The sequence below is a fragment of the Myxine glutinosa genome, chromosome 1 (assembly GCF_964187855.1).
Source record: "Myxine glutinosa chromosome 1, kmMyxGlut1.1, whole genome shotgun sequence".
NCBI classification, from domain to species: domain Eukaryota; kingdom Metazoa; phylum Chordata; class Myxini; order Myxiniformes; family Myxinidae; genus Myxine; species Myxine glutinosa.
Genome location: NC_136261.1, coordinates 218,625,469 through 218,649,536, shown reverse-complemented (window position 1 = coordinate 218,649,536; position 24,068 = coordinate 218,625,469). Strand labels below are relative to the sequence as shown.

The following is a 24,068-nucleotide window of genomic DNA, read 5'->3' as shown; positions in this document are numbered from 1 at the left end:
TCTGCCATCACCCTCTGCCATCACCCTCTGCCATCACCCTCTGCCATCACCCTCTGCCATCACCCTCTGCCATCACCCTCTGCCATCACCCTCTGCCATCACCCTCTGCCATCACCCTCTGCCATCACCCTCTGCCATCACCCTCTGCCATCACCCTCTGCCATCACCCTCTGCCATCACCCTTCCATCACCCTGCCATCACCCTCCCATCACCCTGCCATCACCCTGCCATCACCCAGCCCCATCACCCTGCCCCATCACCCTGCCCCATCACCCTCCCATCTCCCCCCCATCACCCTCCCATCACCCTCCCATCACCCTGCCATCTCCCTCCCACCACCCTCTGCCACCACCCTTTGCCATCACCCTCTGCCATCACCCTCTGCAATCACCCTCTGCTATCACCCTCTGCCATCACCGTCCCATCACCCAGCCATCACCCTCCCATCACCCTGCCATCACCCTCCCATCACCCTCCCATCACCCTGCCATCTCCCCCCCACCACCCTCTGCCACCACCCTCTGCCATCACCCTGCCATCACCCTGCCACAGCACCCTGCCACATCACCCTCCCATCTTCCCCCCATCACCCTCCCATCACTCTCCCATCACCCTCTGCCATCACCCTCTGCCATCACCCTCCCATCACCCTGCCATCACCCTCCCATCACCCTGCCATCACCCTCCCATCACCCTCCCATCACCCTGCCATCTCCCCCCCACCACCCTCTGCCACCACCCTCTGCCATCACCCTGCCATCACCCTGCCACAGCACCCTGCCACATCACCCTCCCATCTTCCCCCCATCACCCTCCCATCACTCTCCCATCACCCTCTGCCATCACCCTCTGCCATCACCCTCCCATCACCCTGCCATCACCCTCCCATCACCCTGCCATCATCCTCCCATCACCCTGCCCCATCACCCTCCCATCTCCCTCCCAAACAAAGAATAATAAAAATTGTCTACATGTACATTGTACACACCTTTATGTCGTTAGCACCACTTCATAAGGCACCACGTACGGGCTTCTTCTTTGTTTCCTCGTCCTGGGCAAGAATGCGGAGGCTGCTGGAACTGCCAACCCTAGAGGTCGCCACGTAGAACTGGCAATGGCTGAAGAAGGCCCTTGGGCAGAAGATCCCAACATGGTGTAGCGACTGCCAAAAGAAGTTGTGCACTTATTTTGATGAAATCTTTTCGTAACAATTTTTCTTCAAGTAATAAATAAATAATAAGAATTGTCCACATGTACACACCTGTATGTCGTTAGCAGCTCTTCATAAACAACATTGCTGAGGAAACGGCACTTCTCCAGGAGATCCTCACATGGTGTACAACTGGCAAAAGAAGTAGTGCACTTATTTTGATGAAATCTTTTCGTAACAATTTTTCCTCAAGCAAAAAATAAAAAATAAGAATTGTCCACATGTACACACCTGTATGTCGTTAGCAGCTCTTCATAAACAACATAGCTGAGGAAACGGCACTTCCCCAGGAGATCCTCACATGGTGTACAACTGGCAAAAGAAGTAGTGCACTTATTTTGATGAAATTTTTTCGTAACAATTTTTCCTCAAGCAAAAAAGAAAAAATAAGAATTGTCCACATGTACACACCTGTATGTCGTTAGCAGCTCTTCATAAACAACATAGCTGAGGAAACGGCACTTCTCCAGGAGATCCTCACATGGTGTACAACTGCCAAAAGAAGTTGTGCACTTATTTTGATGAATTCTTTGCGAAACAATGTTTCTTCAATCAATAAATAAATAATAAGAATTGTCCACATGTACACACCTGTATGTCGTTAGCAGCTCTTCATAAACAACATTGCTGAGGAAACGGCACTTCTCCAGGAGATCCTCACATGGTGTACAACTGCCAAAAGAAGTTGTGCACTTATTTTGATGAATTCTTTGCGAAACAATGTTTCTTCAATCAATAAATAAATAATAAGAATTGTCCACATGTACACACCTGTATGTCGTTAGCAGCTCTTCATAAACAACATTGGTGAGGAAACGGCACCTCTCCAGGAGATCCCAACATGGTGTACGACTGCCAAAAGAAGTTGTGCACTATTTTTGAAGAATTCGTTCGAAACAATTGTTCTTCAATAAATAAATAATAATAAAAATTGCCTACATGTCCATTGTACACACCTTTATCTCGTTAGCACCTCTTCATAAACAACGTTGCTGAGGAAACGGCGCTTCTTCTTTGTTTCCTCGTCCAGGGCAAGAATGCGGAGGCTGCTGGATCTGCCAACCCTACTGGCCGCCACGTAGAACTGACCATGGCTGAAGAAGTCTCGTGAGCAGAAGATCCCAACATGGTGTAGCGACTGTCCTTGGGATTTATTCACAGTCATGGCAAAGCAGGGTCGTACCGGAAACTGCCGACGCCGCAGAGTGAACGGGAACATGTTGTCAGATGGACTCAAGGTTATGCGTGGAATGAGCAATGTGCGTCCAGAATTGACACCCATCACAGATTGTGCAACCAACAGATTTGGAAGGATCTGAAGTATGATGTACCTTGAGCCATTGCAGTGCCCGCTCTGCTGGTCGAAGTTTCGCAGCAGCATGATGACCATACCCACCTTGAGAGAGATACGATGTGGCGGCATACCAGATGGACAGAGGGTGTTCAGGAACTCAGGCGGATACAAATGATCACCCTCAGATTCCGCTGTATCGACGCTACAGCAAACATGTTCCTCCCCTGGAAATATGGTCGTCATGTAGGCATTTACCTGATCGACTTCAGAATTGGTCGGACATAGTATAACACGCTCGCAAAGCCACTTGGGGTTGCTAATGTTGTTATGCAAGTCTTCGTACACCCAAGTGACAATATCCTGAAGTTTTTCACCAGGAAGAATGAGCGGTTCCCTGAGCTCAATAGCAAATTCACCCTCTTCTGGATTGACAGGAATCTTCCCTTCACCCAGATCCAGCAGGAATTTTGCAAAAGCAGATTCGTCCTGTTGTTCTCCAGCACCCTGCATGATCCTCATGTTTACTCTGAGACGAAGAATCTGCACTTTTCTCCACAGGTATGAGCTCTTGAAGCACCTTCCAACTATGTCAATACGGCTACCGTGTGGCACAACAGTAAGGATTTGCCTCCAGTCACCACTGAAAACCATTGCGATGCCGCCAAATGGTTCCTCGGAGCCCCGAAGCCACTGGAATGTTCGATCTGCTGCTTCCAATGCGCGACGATCCATCATTGAAACCTCATCCACCACCATCAGATTAGTCATGCGTATGAGTGCTGCAGTGGTGTCATTTTCACTGATGTTGCAAGTGGACTCATCAGTGAGAATGAGAGGACACTTGGTCCTACTATGGAAGGTGGCCCCTTTAGGCAGCAGCGTAGCTGCAATACCACTTGCAGCAGTTGCAAGAGCCACTTTGCCCATTGCGCGCACTTTGTTGAGTATATGAGACAATGTGAAGGTTTTCCCAGTCCCACCACTTGCATCAACAGCAAGCATGCAGCCATGTCCGTGTTCCACACTCCACATCACTGTATCGACAACAACGCGCTGCTCGTCATTAAGAAGGCACTCTGTTTGAGCGATGTGAGCCTCAAGTTCTCCTATATTGTGCACTGTTTCGTGCTCGATGACGCGCGGAATGCGAGACTGGAAATGAACTGGGTCAGGCTCAGGAAGGCCAAAGGTCCTACTGAGCGAAAAGCCGTGGCACTCAACTTTGTTCCTCAGCTCTAGTAGCACTGCACTCACAATGCGTCCATTTGGAACATTCACACCTGCAGCACGCATGAAGTCCTCGCACAGCACATACTTGTGCCTTTCCCAGAACTGCACGTGGTTGCCTCTGAGAACGAATATGAGCATGTTGGCAAATACTTCGCGGACTGCAGGGCCAAAAGCAATATTTGCAGCCTCTTCCATAACAGAATCCACCTCCTGGTCATTGTCAACGATGCCATATGCAATGCAGGCTGCCAGATAGGTCTCCATGACCCTACCACCAACACGACGGAGATCCAGAAAGCATGTGGGGCCAGGCACGCGGTACAGTAGCATGCGGAGATAGTACAACTCGGCAGTATGGGAGTTGACGGGAATAATGGGGAGCCGCCCAACCGTATCAGCCTTACGGTTATCCTGGAAACTCAGCCTTCTCTTCCGCAATTGAAACCTTTTCCTCAAGTAGGTGAAGTGCTGGAATACATCTGGATATAGAACATGACGCATGTGTGGATGGAGATTCATGGCTTCGAAAAAGGCGGTGAGGGTTGTTGCAGGGGGTCCTGACTCTGCCACGTTCTGTATGGCACCTTCGTCAGTGAACGTGATCACCTGCTCATCCTGTAGATGGAGTGCCAGCATCTCGACTGGTGGGTATTTGCGTTGAATGGGGAAATCGTATATGCGCCAGTATCCCTCAGATGCGGTGATGTAACGCCCTAGTTCGTAGCGTGCCACTTCATCATGTCGTAATGCCTCTCGCATCCTCTCATGAGGCTCTAGTCTGACCAGGCACTGGTCCGGGCCCTTTTCAAGGTATTTGTACAGGTACTTGACACAGGTGACAGCACAGACGATCTCAAGGTTGATGTGAGCATCGTACCTGAGGACAATATATGGATTGTAAGGCACAACCCATGCATTGTTAACTAATACGTTAGCACCGCCTCGTATTGTCTTCATGATGGGATCACCAGGTGCTGCTTCTGCCCGTCTTCTGTACAGGGGATAGGAGTCATCAGAGAAGCTTGTCGTTTGACGTAGGGCTTTGGGATAGTCCTTTGTGCACTTCCGGTCTGCCATGCAAGGGCTCAAGATGTTCCATTCCCCACAGGGGCCGTGAATCATGTGTGATGTCACAATACGGTGTAGTTCCGGATTTGTGAGGCTGTCAGGAATCTCAGCAGAGACCACGCGATCGACATCTGCAGGTGTTCTGGGCTTGTCGCGAGGTACCACGGTCAGGAGCATGTGTATATGGGGAAGGTGACGCTTTTGCGTTTCCTTCACCATCACGTAAGCGTCCACATGCCCCAAGATGTCATGCTTGAGGAGGTCTGCGAGGAGTGCTTCCACCTTCATATGAAACACCCGGGCGATGATATCAGGTCTTGCATTGGGTGGCTGACCCTCAAAAACCGATGCTTTAATTTCTGGCCACTTTGGGTTGCAGGTGAAAGTTAGGAAAAAGTCTGGTTTTCCCTTGACTCGGACTAAAGCCATTGCATCCTGAAACTCTTTGGCATACCAACGTGGCGACCCATAAATTGACGGAGGCAGAATGGTGAGGCGTCCAGGTAGCACCTCAGCATCACTGTTTAACGCATCAACGATGATCTTATACTTTTCTGCCTTAATTGACTTCTGGTTGCAGCGAATCCAAGTGAGACGGTGTGACTCAATTTTTGCCATCATGTCGCATACGTACTGCTGTGTCAACCTTCCACCACGAAGCAGTAGATTGAAGTGATGAGTAGGATCACGTACTTGTAGATGGTAGCGGTAGAAAGTTGTTGGCGTAGTCCCTGCCAACTCAGTGTGGTACCCCTGAGAGCCGCAGGGTAGCAGAAGTATGTATGATAGTGGGTCATACGCTGGATGCATGGCGTCTATTGTCTGTAAACCTCCTCCCCTGAGGTGAACAGCGACTGCCAGCCTTCCAAACTGCTCAGTTGTCATAGCCCCTGGAGCAATGACAGCCACATCGCTGTCTGCTGAGGGAAGGTTGACGGTACCATGATGAAGGTCTCGGCGCCGCGTGCGACCTGTTAACACAATATTCAGTTCATTGGCGCTATCATTATGAACCACATACTCAATGGCTGATTTGAATTGCTGGACGTATGGGTTGCACTCATGAATGGCCTGTTGTGCTCTTAGCAAAAACTGTTCATTCAGGCCACTGTTCGAGGTGTGGGCACGACGATAATCCAGCTCATGGGCTGGATCGTGAAAGTAGATCTGAGCAAAGCGTGGGGTACAACCCAGATCGGCAAGAGGAGCACCAATGTAATGGTAAACCTTACCTTGTATGCGCACTCCAGGATTGAAGCCAGGCATACGTATCTCTCGGACACCGATACTTGCCATTGCCAGCGCGTTGTTGTACTGTTTCGCGTGCTTCACAAAGTCCTGGTTAAGGAAAAGGTTTTTAATAGCATCTGGAGGTTGTGATGGAATTGAACCGGGTTTTGGATTCGTAGGATCATGCATAAGAACGACCTTGCCGTGGTTGCAGCAAAATCCTCTTCTCTCCTCATGCCACACCAAAGCAGCACAATGCGAGCATTTAGGGCATTGAAATATTGAGGTCCTGCTCAACGCGTGCCTGTACTCACCATGAAGGACCTCTCGGAAGAAATCGGTATCATCGAATCGAGCAAGGTTGCGATTGTCATGGTGAGCCTGCTCCAGTCTCACACGGTGTACAGCCTCATGACGCAGGGCATCCCTTACTTGCCGGTCTTCTCGCTGGTGAGGGATTTCTTCAGCACGACGCCTTGTCATGCGTCCAGTGTTGTCTGCCAAGCGAGCAGTCCGATCTTCATCCGTTTCAGCTGCACGACGCCTTGTCATGCGTCCAGTGTTGTCTGCCAAGCGAGCAGTCCGATCTTCATCCGTTTCAGCTGCACGACGCCTTGTCATGCGTCCAGTGTTGTCTGCCAAGCGAGCAGTCCGATCTTCATCCGTTTCAGCTGCACGACGCCTTGTCATGCGTCCAGTGTTGTCTGCCAAGCGAGCAGTCCGATCTTCATCCGTTTCAGCTGCACGACGCCTTGTCATGCGTCCAGTGTTGTCTGCCAAGCGAGCAGTCCGATCTTCATCCGTTTCAGCTGCACGACGCCTTGTCACGCGCGTAACGTCGCGTGTCAAGCGAGCAGCGCGTTCTTCAGCAGTTTCAGCTGCACGACGCCCAGTCACGCGCGTAACGTCGCGTGTCAAGCGAGCAGCGCGTTCTTCAGCAGTTTCTTCTGTACGACGCCTTGACATGCGTCCAGTGTTGTCTGCCAAGCGATCAGTCCGTTCTTCAGCCGTTTCAGCTGCACGACGACTTGCCACGCGTCCAGTGTTGTCTGCCAAGCGATCAGTCCGTTCTTCAGCCGTTTCAGCTGCACGACGACTTGCCACGCGTCCAGTGTTGTCTGCCAAGCGAGCAGTCCGTTCTTCATCCCTTTCAGCTGCACGACGCCGTGTCACGCGCGTAACGTCGCGTGCCAGGCGAGCAGCTCGTTCCTCGTCAGATTCCATTGCGCGTGCACTACGTGCAGCTTCGTTCCTTCGTTCTCGTAAACGACGACTCGATTGGGGCATTGTCTTTATCTACAATCTATCTATAAGATAGACAGTAAGTAATAAGTATATAGCCGGTAAGTATAGAGCACTTCCGTAAGGCCGGAAGTGAAGTCTACACTGTCCGGAAGTTCGCATATCGCATATCTATCTATCTATCTATTAATGCCCAATTATTCAATTATCGCCAACGTATTTTGGTTTTTTGCAATTTAATCGCAAGGAAAAGTAGAAAGAGAAGAGGGGGAAAAAGAAAAGCCTTCCCTTGCTGCAAACAGCTGCTGCAAACAACAACAACATGGAAGGCTGCACTGTCCGGAAGTTGGCATATCGCAGTTACGATTATTTTAGTGTTAATGGCCAATTATTCAATTAGCGCCAACGTATTTTGGCTGTTTGCAATTTAATCGCAAGGAAAAGTAGAAAGAGAAGAGGGGGAAAAAGAAAAGCCTTCCCTTGCTGCAAACAGCTGCTGCAAACAACAACAACATGGAAGGCTGCACTGTCCGGAAGTTGGCATATCGCAGTTACGATTATTTTAGTGTTAATGGCCAATTATTCAATTAGCGCCAACGTATTTTGGCTGTTTGCAATTTAATCGCAAGGAAAAGTAGAAAGAGAAGAGGGAAAAAAACGAAAAGCCTTGCATTAACGCATTAACGCTTGCATTGCATTAACGGTTCGGCACACGTGATAGCTCGCTGCTCTCTGATTGGTTGAAGCGTTTTTTGGACATATCTCGGTAAGTAATTGTCCGATTAATATGAAACCTTGAAAAGGCACATCCTCGGGTCCCCAGCAATATACCTGGCAAGTTTCAAGTATATCGGACCCGTGGTTGTCGAGAAACAGCGGTCACAGACAAACAAACACACAGACAGACACACACACACACACACACACAGAGATTACTGGAATTATAGATAGATATTACCTCGAGGGCAGAGTAACTGACATTCAAGCAAATATGGTGATGCCAAGCGCTGTTTGTTTAGTTCAAAACGCAAAGCAAGCCTTTTAAAGACCCTTCCCATATCCTTTTGCTCAAAACTGCGCAGGGTAAGATGTTCAATGCTCTCTCTAGTTTGGATTGGAGAGGCAGGGGGCGATGGGGGATAGGGGGAGGGTGGTTATCAAACTCCTCCAAACTCCAACGGTGGAGGGGTAAGGGTTAAATGTTTTGTTGTAGCGGCTACCGCTGGGTTTACACAATCGCCTTGCACCTACCAAGGACGCGGAGCGATCACCATGCCGGGCTCATCCAGGACGCCCGGGCAGGCCCGCTCTCAACTTGCCAGGCCTCGTCCGGGACGCCCGGGCATGCCCCCTCTCGCCTTTCCCGGGCAAACGCTCCGGGATAATGTGTATATATATTGCTGCCCGATAAAAGGGCTTTTCAGAGTACCCGAGTTGTTTTGTTTCAATAAAGAAACTCGGACGAATTCCAGCTTTTTGTCGCGTCCATTCTTCCGATTACGTGGGAGCACAGCTCCTACATTGGCATATTTGCGTACATAATAAATATACGGCACATATAAATACAATGTTTTATCTGCAATGCAGATAGCTATAGACGATATTCGCTGATGCTTAAAACATAACCCTTTAAATGTGTTTGAAGTTGCGTTTTGCGTCAGTGTTATGGGCGGTGTATAGTTAGAATAGTCGTTTTAATAACGGTTTTTCTGGTGTTTTATTGTTCATAAATTATTATTGTTACCTAAAAATGGTATAACGTAAAGGTATATTTTCCCAAATTTTATTTTAAGACCGCTAATGGAAAAAGTCTATTATATGAGACATTCGGAAAGGAAACCCAACTGCGTCTGCTGCTCTTAACGATTTTAGTAGCATGGAGGTGAGGGAATCCGTGGAGACGTCCCGTGTTTGGAACTTTTTCAGTAAAACTGGCGTCTGTAATTTTGTACCCATAAATAAATGTGTTTGACTGTATGTACATACTGCGATTAGACAACGGTTTGTGAGGTAAACCTATGAGCGTAATGCGTGTGATCCTCAAAACCCTCGTTTTGTTTGCTTTGCAGCCTTTTCCGAGAGCGTTGCCACCGTTACCAGGGTAAGTCGCCTGATGATTGAATCCGCCGATTTTGCCATATTGATTCAACGGTCCACGTCTCAAATTTGGCTTGTAATTGCATTGTGATGTCAAAGATGGTGTTAATAAAGTGACTCCGCACTTATTGGTATATTAGAAAACGGCAGAGGATACCATGCGATATACGTACAGCATTTTTGCGCTTGTTGCAGTGCGCATGCGCAGACAGCGAGATTCAAGCTGTAGCTTTTGGTGACATAAAGATAAAAACAACACATTGGGGTGCAGGAGGAAACCCAGGCAGGAAGAGGCCGCTCGGTCCATCAAGTTCGTGCCATCTATAAGACGACCCAGGGAGCCAATTAACGCTATCCCTGTGCTGCACCTCTCCTTTTTCCGAACTACAGAAATAAAAACGAACTAAGCATTCCTAGTCTAGTAGGAAGACTAGGTCCCCCTGCACCCCCCGGAGATATACTTCTAATCAGTGTTTCTAGATTGGAAAAAATGTGTAGAAAATGACTAGCTATGGCCCCAAGCTGAAAAAATGTCCCACATACCATTTTTATGCAAATTACTGCTGCAAATTTTATGCAAAATTATGCAAATTTTATGCAAATTTTTGATGAGGAGTAGAGTTGAGGGGTCTTTGAGGGCTTCATCGAGGTGCTCTCGGTTGCAAGACTGGGTCATTCTGAGAAGCACAGCAGGGTCAGAGATCATGATGTTCTCCTCCTCAGTGAATCTCTCCATCAACAGCCTCTCCATTGCCTCACACACTGTTTTGAGGCAAAAGAGGGACTTTGCGTAGGCCTTTCCACTGAGAACACCTTTGAGAGATCCACTTGTTACTAGTTGTGCCTCAAAGAGAATCTCTGCATATCCAGAACCACGCATCTTGTGTCCAGTGAGCATCCCGATGTAGTTCATGGATGTGTGGAAGGGTCCAATCGTTACTACATGACTAGCAAATTCATTTGGCCAGCGCCAGATGATGGGAAGGGCTTTCATGCAGACACCCAGATCAAATGTATTCAGGACCCATCTCTGACCCACCTCAGCAGTTGCTGCCTCGGAACGCTTCAGTAGCTCACGAACAACTGCGTTGTCTGTGATCGGTCTGTGCCTGGTGCCTGCATGGCATGGCAATGGCCTGCAGCCTGTGCCTGGGCTAGGGGGTTTCACCTCTGCAACTGGTTCTCCCCCACCCAGCAAATCAACAGTCGACTACTGCACGCCTATCCACCAACCGATCACAGACAACGCAGTTGTTCGTGAGCTACTGAAGCGTTCCGAGGCAGCAACTGCTGAGGTGGGTCAGAGATGGGTCCTGAATACATTTGATCTGGGTGTCTGCATGAAAGCCCTTCCCATCATCTGGCGCTGGCCAAATGAATTTGCTAGTCATGTAGTAACGATTGGACCCTTCCACACATCCATGAACTACATCGGGATGCTCACTGGACACAAGATGCGTGGTTCTGGATATGCAGAGATTCTCTTTGAGGCACAACTAGTAACAAGTGGATCTCTCAAAGGTGTTCTCAGTGGAAAGGCCTACGCAAAGTCCCTCTTTTGCCTCAAAACAGTGTGTGAGGCAATGGAGAGGCTGTTGATGGAGAGATTCACTGAGGAGGAGAACATCATGATCTCTGACCCTGCTGTGCTTCTCAGAATGACCCAGTCTTGCAACCGAGAGCACCTCGATGAAGCCCTCAAAGACCCCTCAACTCTACTCCTCATCAAAAATTTGCATAAAATTTGCAGCAGTAATTTGCATAAAAATGGTATGTGGGACATTTTTTCAGCTTGGGGCCATAGCTAGTCATTTTCTACACATTTTTTCCAATCTAGAAACACTGATTAGAAGTATATCTCCGGGGGGTGCAGGGGGACCAAGTCTTCCTACTAGACTATTCCCACTTGGCACGATACACGTACAAAACAATCTGACATGGCAGCTCAATCGCACCTGTACTGGAAAATCTTGAGCAACGTAACATTCTTACCATTGTCCCTATATCCATATACGTATATTCATTGTTTCTAAGTAATTATCCAACTCCAGTTTAACTCTATTAATTGTCCTTGACCTTCTCCACAAAACCATTCCATAGGTTAACAACTCTGTATAAGATATCCATGTTTACCTCCACTATGAAGGTGGATGGAGGTTATGGTTTCACCCTTGTCTGTCTGTCTGTGAGCAGGATATCAACAATTTGTGGATGCATTCGGACGGAACTTGGTGGACAGGTTGTGTGTGTGAAGATTTGAATATGGATTCGGATACAATAATTTTTTAAGTGATTCTTCACCATCGAGAGATGGGGCCAAAAACGATATTAATGAAGGAGCTGTGCTCCTACGCGAGTCGAAAGGATTGACGCGACAAAAGACGGGAATTCGTCCGAGTTTCTTTATTGAGCAAAACCAAAACTCGGGTACTCTGAAAAGCCCGTTTATCGGGCAGCAATATATATATGCAATCAAACACGTCACGCCGGAGCGTTTGCCCGGGAAAGGCGAGACTGGGCGTGCCCGGGCGGCCTGGGCGAGCCCGGGAAAGGCGAGTCTGGGCATGCCCCGGAAAGGTGAGACTCGGTGGCCTGGGCGAGCCCGGGAAAGGCGAGTCTGGACATGCCCGGGAAAGGCGAGACCGGGCTTGCCCGGGCGGCCTGGGCGAGCCCGGGAAAGGCGAGTCTGGGCATGCCCGGGAAAGGCGCGTCTGGGCATGTCCAGGCGGCCTGGGCGAGCCCGGTACAGTGATCGTTCCCTGGTTGCGTCTTCGGCAGGTGTAAGGCGATTGTGTATGCTCAGCGGCAACCGCTACACGCGCCCCCCCAGAATCGACTTGCACCGGCAGGGTCAATTTAAGGGGGGTCCTGATGACCCGGCCGAAGCGACCCCTGGAGGGTCGTGGGGGGGGGGGGGGTCCGGTGTGGTGGTGGGTGGTCGAGCGGGGGGAACCGTGGACGGGGGGCGGCCTCACTGCAATTGATACGGACACGGCTAGGATGGTGTTTGCCGAGCGGATGGCCGCCGCGCCCGAACAGTTACCCCGACTAACCCGATTCCTGAACGTTGGCCAAAATCGCGTCACAGATATTCAATGGGGAAAAGACTAAAGCGAAGGATGTGAAGAAGAAGAAGACAGAAGTATGGAATACGGATATAATTTATTTGCTATTTACAACCAAAAGTAACCAAGGAGAAGGAAGGATAATAAAATAATTTACAGAAGAAATCAAAGAGAAGGGCCAACCGTGGTGGTTGGTCGACGTCCACGTGCGCCGGCTTGAGGTGGTCCACCGAAATCCGGTCCGACCTGCCGCCGACGTCGACGACGAAAGACTTGTCGTCCCGTCGCAGGACCCGGAAGGGCCCGTCGTACGGCGGCCAGAGTGGCCCCCGGTGTGCGTCATGACGCACAAAAACGTACTCCGCTGTGCGAAGCGCTGGGGGGACGTAGGACTGGGGGCCACCGTGGCGGGACGTTGGCACGGGGGCAAACCGTCGGGCGGCCTCCTGGAGGTCCGAGCGCTGGCGAGCTGCGGACCAGGGACTGGTAGCGTCGGGCACGAACTCGCCCGGGACGCGTAGCGGCTGGCCGTAGACGAGCTCGGCGGTGGACGCCTGGAGGTCCTCCTTGGGGGCCGTGCGGAGGCCCAAAAGGACCCACGGCAGCCGGTCGGCCCAACCGCCGTCCTGAAGGCCGGCCATGAGCGCGGCCTTCATGGAGCGGTGAAAACGCTCGCACAACCCATTGGCTTGGGGGTGGTAGGCCGTGGTACGGTGGAGCTTGACCCCCCCCCCAGGTTGCGGGCGACCGCGCCCCACAGCTCGGAGGTGAACTGCGGACCACGGTCCGAAGAGATGTCCGCCGGTGCGCCGAAATGGGCGACCCAGGTGGCGATGAAAGCCTGCGCCACGTCGGCGGTGGTGGTGGAAACGAGGGGAACGGCCTCCGGCCACCTGGTGGTCCTGTCCACCATGGTGAGCAGGTGTGTGAAACCTCGTGATGGGGGAAGGGGGTCCACCAGGTCCACGTTGACGTGGTCGAAACGCCGTTCGGGCACGGTGAAAGGTGCCAGCGGGGCCTGGGTGTGGCGGTGGACCTTGGCCTGCTGGCAGGCCGTGCAGGCGTTGGCCCAATCGCGGACGTCCCGTCGAAGTCCGTGCCAGACGAAACGCACCGACACCAGCTTCTGGGAAGCTTTCCGGCCCGGGTGGGAAAGGCCGTGGAGGGAGGCGAAAACGCGGCGCTGCCAGGTAACGGGCACGACGGGGCGAGGCTGGCCTTGGGAGACGTCGCAGAGCAGGACAGTGTCCGCGAAGGGGACGTCGGCCAGGCGGAGGCCCGTGTCCGCCACCCGGAGGGCTTGCACCGTGGTGTCGGTGGTCTGGTCGGCCGCCATGAGCGCGAAGTCCACGCCGAGGTGGACCGCGTTCGCGCTGGCCCGAGAAAGACAGTCGGCCACGGCGTTGTCTTTTCCGGCGACGTGCCGGATGTCCGTGGTAAACTCCGACACGGCGGAGAGGTGGCGCTGCTGGCGGGCCGACCACGGCTCCGTGACTTTGGCCATCGCGTAAACCAATGGCTTGTGGTCGACGAAAGCCGTGAATGGGCAGCCCTCCAGGAGGTGGCGGAAATGGCGAACGGCCAGGTATAGACCGAGGAGCTCTCGGTCAAATGTGCTATATTTTAGCTCGTTCGGCCGGAGTTGCCGGCTAAAAAAAGCGAGCGGCTGCCAAACCCCGTTCACCCATTGTTTGTGTACGGCGCCCACCGCGTAGTCGGAGGCGTCCGTAGTGAGGGCGATGGGAGCGTCGAGCACCGGGTGAGCAAGTAGCGTTGCGTCGGCGAGGGCCAGCTTTGCGCCTGTGAATGCCGCGTCCATGGCTGCGGACCAGACGACGTCATGCTTGGCCGGCTTGCCCCGGAGGGCTTCGTAAAGGGGCCGCATGAGCTGAGCAGCGCGGGGCACGAAACGGTGGTAGAAATTCACCATGCCGAGGAACTCCTGCAGGGCCTTGATGGAGCGGGGACGCGGGAACTCGGTGATGGCCTCGACCTTGGTTGGCAGCGGCACGGCTCCGTTCCTGGTGATGTGGTGGCCCAAAAAGTCAACGGCCGTCGTGCCGAAGTGGCATTTGGCCGCGTTGATGATTAAGCCGTGCTCGCTGAGGCGCCCGAACAGTGTTCGGAGGTGGAGGAGGTGCTCGGCCCGGGACGTGCTGGCGATGAGGATGTCGTCCAGGTAGACGAAGAGGAACGGCAGGTCGCGCAGCATGCCGTCCATCAAGCGCTGGAACGCCTGGGCCGCGTTCTTGAGGCCAAACGGCATCCTCAGGAATTCGAACAGGCCGAACGGCGTGATGACGGCCGTTTTTGGGACGTCGGCCGGCCTGACAGGTACCTGGTGGTATCCCCGTATTAAGTCAATTTTCGAGAAAATGACCCGCCGCGCCAAACGGGCAGAAAAGTCCTGGATGTGCGGGACCGGATACCTGTCGGGGGTGGTAACGTCGTTGAGGCGGCGGTAGTCGCCACATGGGCGCCAGCCGCCCCCCGGCTTCGGCACGATGTGCAGTGGCGAGGCCCACGCGCTATCGGAGCGCCGCACGATGCCGAGGTGCCCCAACGCGTCGAACTCGGCCTTTGCCACGGCGAGCTTGGCCAGGTTGAGGCGGCGGGCTCTGGCGTAGACCGGCGGGCCCGTAGTTGGTATGTGGTGCTCTATACCATTTCTCACTGCGACGGCCGAAAACGTCGGGGGCGTGAGGGCCGGGAACTCTGCGAGCAGGTGAGCGAACTCGTTCGCCGCCGGGAGGGCGCATGCTGGTTCGGTCGGCGCGGAGCTGCTCATCGTGCATGCCAGGGAGCTGAAAGTCTCGGCGTTGACAAGGCGACGCCGTTTGACGTCGACCAGCAGCCCGTGCACGCAGAGGAAGTCGGCGCCTAGCAAAGCCATGGGCACGCTCGCCGTCACAAAGGTCCAATTAAAGCGCTGGCTGCCGAAGCAGAGGGTGACGTTGCACGGGCCGAAGGTGCGGATGGCCGATCCGTTGGCAGCGACCAAGGAGGGGCCGCAAACGGCGGTCTGCCTGTCCTGCTCGGAGGCGGGTATGACGCTCAGTTGGGCGCCGGTGTCACAAAGGAAACGCCGCCCGGACGCTTTGTCCTTGATGAAAAGCAAGTTGCCCGAGTGGCAGGCGCTCATGGCTGGTAATGAACGCTGGCCCGGCCGTTTCCCGACTTGCTGAAAGTGCACGGGGGTCGGCATGTCCGAGCCTTGTGTCCGAACCTGGCGTGGTAATAACACCATGCCTGGTCAGGTGGAGGCCCCGGCCGTCGTGTTGGAAGCGGTCGGCGCGGCGTGGCGGCCGCCAGTTGCACCAGCAGTTCGGCCTCCAACCGCACCGAGCGCCATGGGCGTCGCCTCGGACGGCGGCGGGCTTCAGGTAGCCGCCCCGATGTGCTGGCCTGCCAAGGAGATCTTGTCGGCTTCCCTGGCGAGGGCGCAGGGATCCGTGATCTGCGTGCCTGCCAGGGCGAAGCGTACCTGGCTAGGCAGCTGGCGGAGGAACAGCTCTCGGAAAAGAAAATCCGGGGAGTGCTCACCGAGCAGCGAGAGCATGTCGTCCATTCGCTCGGACGGGCGCGTGTCGCCGAGCTCGGGCAGGTCGAGCAGGCGTCGTGCGCGTTCTGCCGGTGAGAGGGCGAATGCGTCGAGGAGGAGCGTCTTGATCGCGCCATACTTGTCAGCGGCTGGCGGGTGCCGGAGGAGGCCCAGGGCGCGGGCCGCGGTGGCGGAGCCGAGTGCCGCTACCACATGGTGGAAGCGGGTGTCGTCGGCGGTAATGCCTCGCAGGGCAAACTGGGAGTCCGCCTGGGCGAACCAAACCGCCGCGTGAGCCTCCCAGAAGGTAGGCAGTTTAAGGGCAACTGCCGTATCCATGTCGGGGGTCACCAGTGAAGGAGCTGTGCTCCTACGCGAGTCGAAAGAATTGACGCGACAAAAGACGGGAATTCGTCCGAGTTTCTTTATTGAGCAAAACCAAAACTTGGGTACTCTGAAAAGCCCGTTTATCGGGCAGCAATATATATATATGCAATCAAACACGTCATGCCGGAGCATTTGCCCGGGAAAGGCGAGACTGGGCGTGCCCGGGCGGCCTGGGCGAGCCCGGGAAAGGCGAGTCTGGACATGCCCGGGAAAGGCGAGACCGGGCGTGCCCGGGCGGCCTGGGCGAGCCCGGGAAAGGCGAGTCTGGGCATGCCCGGGAAAGGCGAGACTGGGCTGCCCCGGGCGGCCTGGGCGAGCCCGGGAAAGGCGAGTCTGGACATGCCCGGGAAAGGCGAGACCGGGCGTGCCCGGGCGAGCCCAGGAAAGGCGCGTCTGGGCATGTCCGGGCGGCCTGGGCGAGCCCGGTACAGTGATCGTTCCCTGGTTGCGTCTTCGGCAGGTGTAAGGCGATTGTGTATGCTCAGCGGCAACCGCTACATTAACATGATATCTCAAAAACTTCCATTTGATTTATGTTTGGACCATATATTGATGCTGTGTGGACTGTGCTTCCCCACGAACGGACTTTCCTGCTTTTTCACATTTCTTTTTATTTGTTCTAATTAATGTTTCTTTTTCTTTTTTAGCACCGCACTTTTTGAAAAAAAAATGGGGCCCATATTGTAAACGGCTCCGTCTGTCCATCCATCATGCTATCTTCCCCTAAACAGTTGTGTAGAAATCCACCAAACGCCGTCGTTATCATCACCACATGGCAAGAAGGTGCAAGAATAGGATCACTTGGGAAAAATGCTAGGGGCATAAAAAGGCCCCTTTATATAAGGGTATATGCCATGTGGCAAAGTATAGAAAAGAAGGGACATTCCATAGCTTGTGGAAAATGCCAAACAATACAAAAGAAGTGACTTTCAAAAAATATTGTGTGCATGCTGGACTGCCCTTGTGTTCTTAGGAGGAACCAAGTAATGCTCTATAAGAGTTCATATAAAGGGGTGCCAATTTGATTCATACACCTGCATGAATAAATAAATGTATTTTAACCTACAGTGCATTCAGAAAGTATTCAGACCCCCTTCACTTTTTTCACATTTTGTTATGTTGCAGCCTTATGCTGAAATCGTTTAAATTCATTTTTTCCCTCATCAATCTACATTCAATACCCCACAATGACAAAGAGAAAACAGGATTTTAGAAAGTTTTGCAAATTTATTAAAAAGAAAAAACTGAAATATCACATTCACAGAAGTGTTCATACCCTTTGCTATGACACTTGAAATTTAGCTCAGGTGCCTCCCATTTCTCTTGATCATCTTTGAGATGTTTCTACACCTTGAATGGAGTCAACCTGTGGTAAATTCAATGGATTGGACATGATTTGGAAAGGCACACCTGTCTGTATAAGGTCTCACAGCTGACGATGCATATCAGAGCAAAAACCAAGCCATGAGGTCGAAGGAACTGTCTGCAGAGCTCAGAGACAGGATTGTGTTGAGGCACAGATCTGATGAAGCCCACAAAAAATCTCTGCTGCATTGAAGGTTCCGAAGAGCACAGTGGCCTCCATAATTCTTAAATGGAAGAAGTTTGGAACAACCAGGACTCTTCCTAGAGCTGGCCGCCCGTCCAAACTGAGCAATCGGGGGGGAAGGGCCTTGGTAATAGAAGTGACCAAGAACCTGATGGTCAGTCTGGCTGAGCTCCAGAGATCCTGTGTGGAGATGGGAGAAACTTCCAGAAGGACAACCATCACTGCAACACTCCACCGATCTGGGCTTTATGGCAGAGTGGCCAGACAGAAGCCTCTCCTCAGTGAAAGACACATGAAAGCCCGCTTGGAGTTTGCAAAAAAGCACCTAAAGGACTCTCAGACTGTGAGAAACAAGATTCTGTGGTCTGATGAAGCCAAGATTGAACTGTTTGGCTTCCGTCTGGCCACTCTGCCATATAGCCCAGAACTGTGCCTCGACACAATCCTGTCTCTGAGCTCTGCAGGCAGTTCCTTCGACCTCATAGCTTGGTTTTTGCTCTGATATGCATTGTCAGCTGTGAGACCTTATACAGACAGGTGTGTGCCTTTCCAAATCATGTCCAATCCATTGAATTTACCACAGGTGGACTCCAATCAAGGTGTAGAAACATCTCAAAGATGATCAAGAGAAATGGGAGGCACCTGAGCTAAATTTCAAGTGTCATAGCAAAGGGTATGAATACTTATGTCATTGTGATATTTCAGTTTTTTCTTTTTCATAAATTTGCAAAACTTTCTAAAATCCTGTTTTCTCTTTGTCATTATGGGGTATTGAATGTAGATTGATGAGGGAAAAAATGAATTTAAACGATTTCAGCATAAGGCTGCAACATAACAAAATGTGAAAAAAGTGAAGGGGTCTGAATACTTTCTGAATGCACTGCATATATGTCGGGTGCCCCTGTCGGGGACTTCAGGTCACAGTGGTCACAATGTGAAATATGGATTTTTATTTTTTTTACTGAAAAATTTATATTTGGTCATTCCTGCCTCCTGTTGGAATTTTTTGCCATCTTTCAACTTTTGGTGCAAAATGTGGGTATTTGCCATGGCATGCCTTCGACTTTGCTCTGGTATTTTATTACCACCCACAGATCCAAATAAAGTAGCATTTATGTATCCAAACATGCTGTTTTTTAGTCTTTCACAATATTTATTCCGTTTTTCTTTTCCTTTTTTTGGCAAAATAAATCACCCCCTCACAACCCTCCTTTATGATCATTTTCCTTTTCCCACATAGTTATTAGCCCCCATTGGACTTGGCCCAAAACGAAAGCTTATGGGTTGTGTCTCCGTGCGTTCATTTGTCTGCAGCCTTATCTCGGACATGCATGGACCGCTTTTGTTCAAACTTTGCACAAGTACAGTACATAATGGCATACATTTGCACCTCACTTTATTTTGCGATCTGATCAAAGATGGCTGACTGGTACACTGGCGGCCATTTGTGTTGTAAAAAAGAAAAGTGGTATTGAACACCTCAACCATTTATTGAACGTGAATTTACCGATCTTGTTCAAACTTGGCACACAGATTAATGAATGATGGCTTACATATGCACATGCTTTTTTTTCGAGATCAGATCCAAGATCAACTGGTGGCCATTTTGTTAAACGTGTTCCCAACCATTTATTGGACATGCATGGGCTGATTTTGTTCTAACTTGACACAAAGAAAATATATGAGAGTACATATACCTATGCAGAAGATTTTGTTTTGTAATCAGACCAAAGTAATATAAAGTATAATCTTCTAAATAAGGGCTAGCCCTTTAACTCCGTACAGCAAAATTACTAAAACCACAGGGGCTATGACATTTTACGTCTTCTTTTTCTCCTTGTTGGACCTAAATTTGTGAAAATTCCATTTAAATAACAGGTTGAGGTGGAACTGTTGCTGTTATGTTTTCCTGATATTTGATAGAATAATGCCTCCTTATACAGTACTATATAATGATATGGCACTGGATAGAACCAGAAAAAATATCCACAGATTCCAAACATTGTGGCCTCCATTCCAGACAAAAAGTATCCACATATTCCAGACATGGCCCCCATTTCAGACAAAAAAAATATCCACAGAATCCAGACATTGTGGGCTCCATTCCAGACAAAAAATATCCACATATTCCAGACATGGCCCCCATTTCAGACAAAAAAAATATCCACAGATTCCAGACATTGTGGCCTCCATTCCAGACAAAAAATATCCACATATTCCAGACATGGCCCCCATTTCAGACAAAAAAAAATCCACAGAATCCAGACATTGTGGGCCCCATTCCAGACAAAAAATATCCACATATTCCAGACATGGCCCCCATTTCAGACAAAAAAAATATCCACATATTCCAGACATTATGGGCCCCATTCCAGACAAAAAAAATCCACAGATTCCAGACATTGTGTCCTCCATTCTAGACAAAAATATTCACATATTCCAGACAGTGTGGCCTCCATTCCAAACAAAAAAAGTATTCACAGATTCCAGTCTCAGCGATTTATACACACACTGCAGTTAATGTCACACTGACCTTTCCATTGTTCTCTGTAGGATTTTGGACACCAGGAGGCAAAGGCCACGCCCCGAGGATACAGCACAATTGTTAGCTCCCCGCTAGCGAACTTTGCAATGTGTACCATGAAGTTTAAAATATGCACCCCCATTTCCGCTCGCCATTGATTGTCCCCTGGGAACGCCTACACAGATTTCCCCCAATTGCCGCGGCATCAGCGGAGCCTTACTATGCACTGCCTAGTGCCTATTGTCCACAACCATAATTGCTCACAGTGAATAGTCCTTGGTAAACACCCACGCCGTTGAAACCAATTATTATCAACGTGTGGTGGGGCCTTATGAGGAACCACCAACAGCAGTACCTTTCTCTTCAGCAGTGTAGTTTGAAAGAATTTCAATAATCTATTTTTGTATTGTTTGTAAGCATTTCAATAAACTTACTGGTGAATGAAAAATTTTGTGAAAGAAATCTTGCACAAAAATATTTGATCTTGTTTGTCATGAAACTATTGTATGTAAACACTTCAAGGGGGCTAGTCAGATCCGAGATTAACTTGACATCTTATCCTACATTGTGTTTTTATGCCTCCGCAGTCAAAGGCACCAGTGGCATTATGTTTTCAGCTTGTTCGTCTGTCTCTTTGTGTGTGCGGGTGTTCGTAATAGATTTTTCTTACCGCAATAACTTGTGAACTTTGTAAAATAATGTACTTTGATGCACACAAATTAACTGATTAGTTGTTGGGGTCAAATGGTCAAAGGTCATGTGACCTTGTGAGTGTGATTGCTAAACTTGCTTAATATTAAATAATAATGCCTTGTCTCTTTTCTTTTTTTTCAACGCAGGAAGGAGACTTTAGGTAAGTATTGCATCAGGAAAACAATATTTTTGAGAATGAAAATCTAACTTCACATGGTAGCATAACGACGATTTTGAAATTGCAGTTTGTTTTACACTAGTGAAGAACTTGTCTTTACCAAGAGGTTAGCTATACTGGAATTACAGGTGGGTTAATACCTTCAGAATTGTTGTGCAGTATTTAATTTTCGGATATTTGGTATTCTTGCTAAAGCTAATGCCCTTGAATCAAAATTGACTGAAATCTATGCAACTGATGCATAAATAGGGTGGATCAGAGCTATAGAATACTAGAGTTCGGCGATCTTAGTAATAGGCGCCATGTTGTCATCCAACTCTTCACGTGTGGTGTAGCATTAATTATGTACTATTGGAATGTACCTTTGAGACATTTACAGACAGTTTATTTTAAACCCCTTAGATCCTTTGGACCTTTACGGCCCTTCAAACATTCAGACCTTTTAGAGTTTAGGCCTTTTCAGACTTTTGACTTTAGACCCTCAGAGTCTAGACATCTTAGACCCCTTAAGACCCTTGGAGCTTTAACGTTAGACCCTCAAGACCCCATTAGATCATAAAGACACTTAGTACCTTTTAACCCCTCATAGTGAGGCGGCATAGTTAAAAAATCGTTCATTTTTGTGATAGAAGTGCCAGATTTTCTACATTTATAGCTTAATATATTGTTATGGACGCGGTTAAAGATGTTATTTACCGAGCGGTGGTATTGCCGCGACCTAACACTTCCCCCGATTCTTCCCCAACTCACCCGATTCACCCAGACGTTGGCCAAATCGCGCTATGCCAAATCAATGATAGAAAGGACACGACGACTGGGAAAGAGGAAACGACGCAAGGGGTACAGTTCTCAAGACCTCCGGAGGAGGGTATAATTACAGTGGTGGAGAAAAGGGGTAGATTACAAGGCAGTGAGGTAAAGACACAGAAGAGATGGGCACTTAATTACCGTCTTATCTTATCCCAGACAGACCACAGACAAACGGAACAAGGCTGACTTACACAGGGATTGATGGCAGGAAGGGACAGGTAGGTCGATAGCACAAGGTGCACCTTGGCTCGGGGACAGGATAAAGCACGGTCCAAAAGATGCAGGGAGGCCTCACAGCACTCGGAGGTGGTCTTGCTTGCTCCAAGCTCAGCGCGCATCTGACGTCACCTCCCTCTCCCTGCGCATGCTCAGCGGGGAGTGACACGCCCTCGGCTGGTTGGCTCCGCCCCACTGGGGCCGGTCCGCCGCTTCCATTGGGTGCGGGGGTTACCGGGCTCCGCCCTTGACGAGGAGCTGACAGGGAGCCCCTATTTGGTAACCCCATCGAGCACATGTTCGATGGCGGCTCGTTGGGAAGGCCTGGTGCCCTCCCAACACCCCCTACCAACCAAGCCGGAGTGAGGACGCGCACTCCCTGCGCTCGTTGTTGTTGTTGTTGTTGTTGTTGAACTGTGAGGAAGAGCTGCGGGGAGGTATTGGGAGGTCCTAAACTTCCTAACGGTGCCATACAATCACATTCTGGTGCAACGAAGGGTCAGAATTAATGGAAACGAGTCCTTAACTGACATAGACTTAACTGACATAACTGACACTTAACTTAACTGACACTTAACTGACACTTAACACGAGTCCTTAACTGACATAGACATAGATTTCAGAATCATTGGAATCTCCCGCGATGAAGCTAACTCCAAGGGCCTCTCACTCACTCACCGCAGGCAGGTTGGTGGTCTTTCCATCTTCTACCGACTCCTCTCTGGCCTTGCCCCCCCAGCTCTCTCTGGGCTCTGTCCCGCAAATATTCCTACAGGTCGCACAAGATCTGCCTGCAAACCTCTTATGGTCAAACTGCCAAAATTAAGACTCTCTGCTCACCTTCACTCCTTCATTCCTCTTTTCTCCCGCCTCTGGAACAAACTCCCTCACTCTCTTCAATCCCACTCCACCCTCCAGGTCTTTAAAACAGCTGTTCACCACCATCTCTTATCTTCCCCCATCCAAAACCTTGATCTTTTCTACCCCCGCTAATTTCACCCCAATTCCACTTTTTTGAAATACCAACTTCTGTCCTGGAAGTCATTGGTGTCCTTGTGTTTTATACTTCTCCCTCCACCCCCCCCCCCCCCTTCCCATGCCTCCTCCCCCCAAGCCCTCTCCCTTCCACACATCTCCCTGCTCTCAAATGTTGTGTTTGTGTGCTTCACCTTCTCTCCCCATCTTGTTTTCCGCTCCCGCTTTTTATATATTTTGTTTGTCTGGTTGATTTGTTTGTGAAGTAAATGTTAGCTCTTTCACGAGCCTCGATTCAGTATACAAAAAAAAAAAAAAAAAAAAATTGACTAAGAATAACTAGCAAGATGTCCTATAGTTGTCTTACATGAGATGCGGTGAACCTGGGCACGACATTTAATGGGGGAAATAGGGGGAAGTCGGGTCTACAGAGTGTTGTTTACAGAAAATGGGACTAGGGAATGGGGGATTGGGGATAGTTGGGAAGTATTGAGGAAATAGGGGAATATTTACAAGCGGATATGGATGGATGCAAATCCCATATCCGCAACAATATGTTGAATGAATCTGGATATTGGGGCATTGCAGATTGGCATTCTGATGACAGTGGCAACCATTTTCCAAAATGGCTGCCAGCGGTTACTGGAATAGAACACTTTGGTCACCCCCAAGCTGCTGTTACCATGTTTTCAGCACCACAAATATAATTTAAAGACCAGTTAAAGTGAAAAAAAATGTATTCCAATGGAGGACAATAT

The 24,068-nt window shown here is 50.1% G+C and overlaps 1 protein-coding gene and 1 long non-coding RNA gene across 2 annotated transcripts in view; one reads left to right on the top strand and one right to left on the bottom strand.

Moving 5' to 3' along the window:
• The window catches only part of LOC144893351 (uncharacterized), a 57,424-nt gene extending 48,799 nt beyond the window's left edge, over positions 1–8,625 (bottom strand). Inside the window, exon 1 of the long non-coding RNA XR_013624428.1 lies at positions 8,527–8,625. This is a non-coding gene — a long non-coding RNA (uncharacterized LOC144893351). The remainder of the gene's footprint in view (positions 1–8,526) is intronic.
• Positions 8,626–9,116: 491 nt separating this feature from the next.
• Positions 9,117–24,068, top strand: part of TMEM237 (transmembrane protein 237) — a 78,978-nt gene continuing 64,026 nt past the window's right edge. The window contains exons 1-3 of the mRNA XM_068127057.2: positions 9,117–9,157; positions 9,345–9,376; positions 21,278–21,291. Coding sequence (XP_067983158.2) covers positions 9,152–9,157; positions 9,345–9,376; positions 21,278–21,291 — 52 coding nt within the window. The 5' untranslated portion in view covers positions 9,117–9,151. The remainder of the gene's footprint in view (positions 9,158–9,344; positions 9,377–21,277; positions 21,292–24,068) is intronic.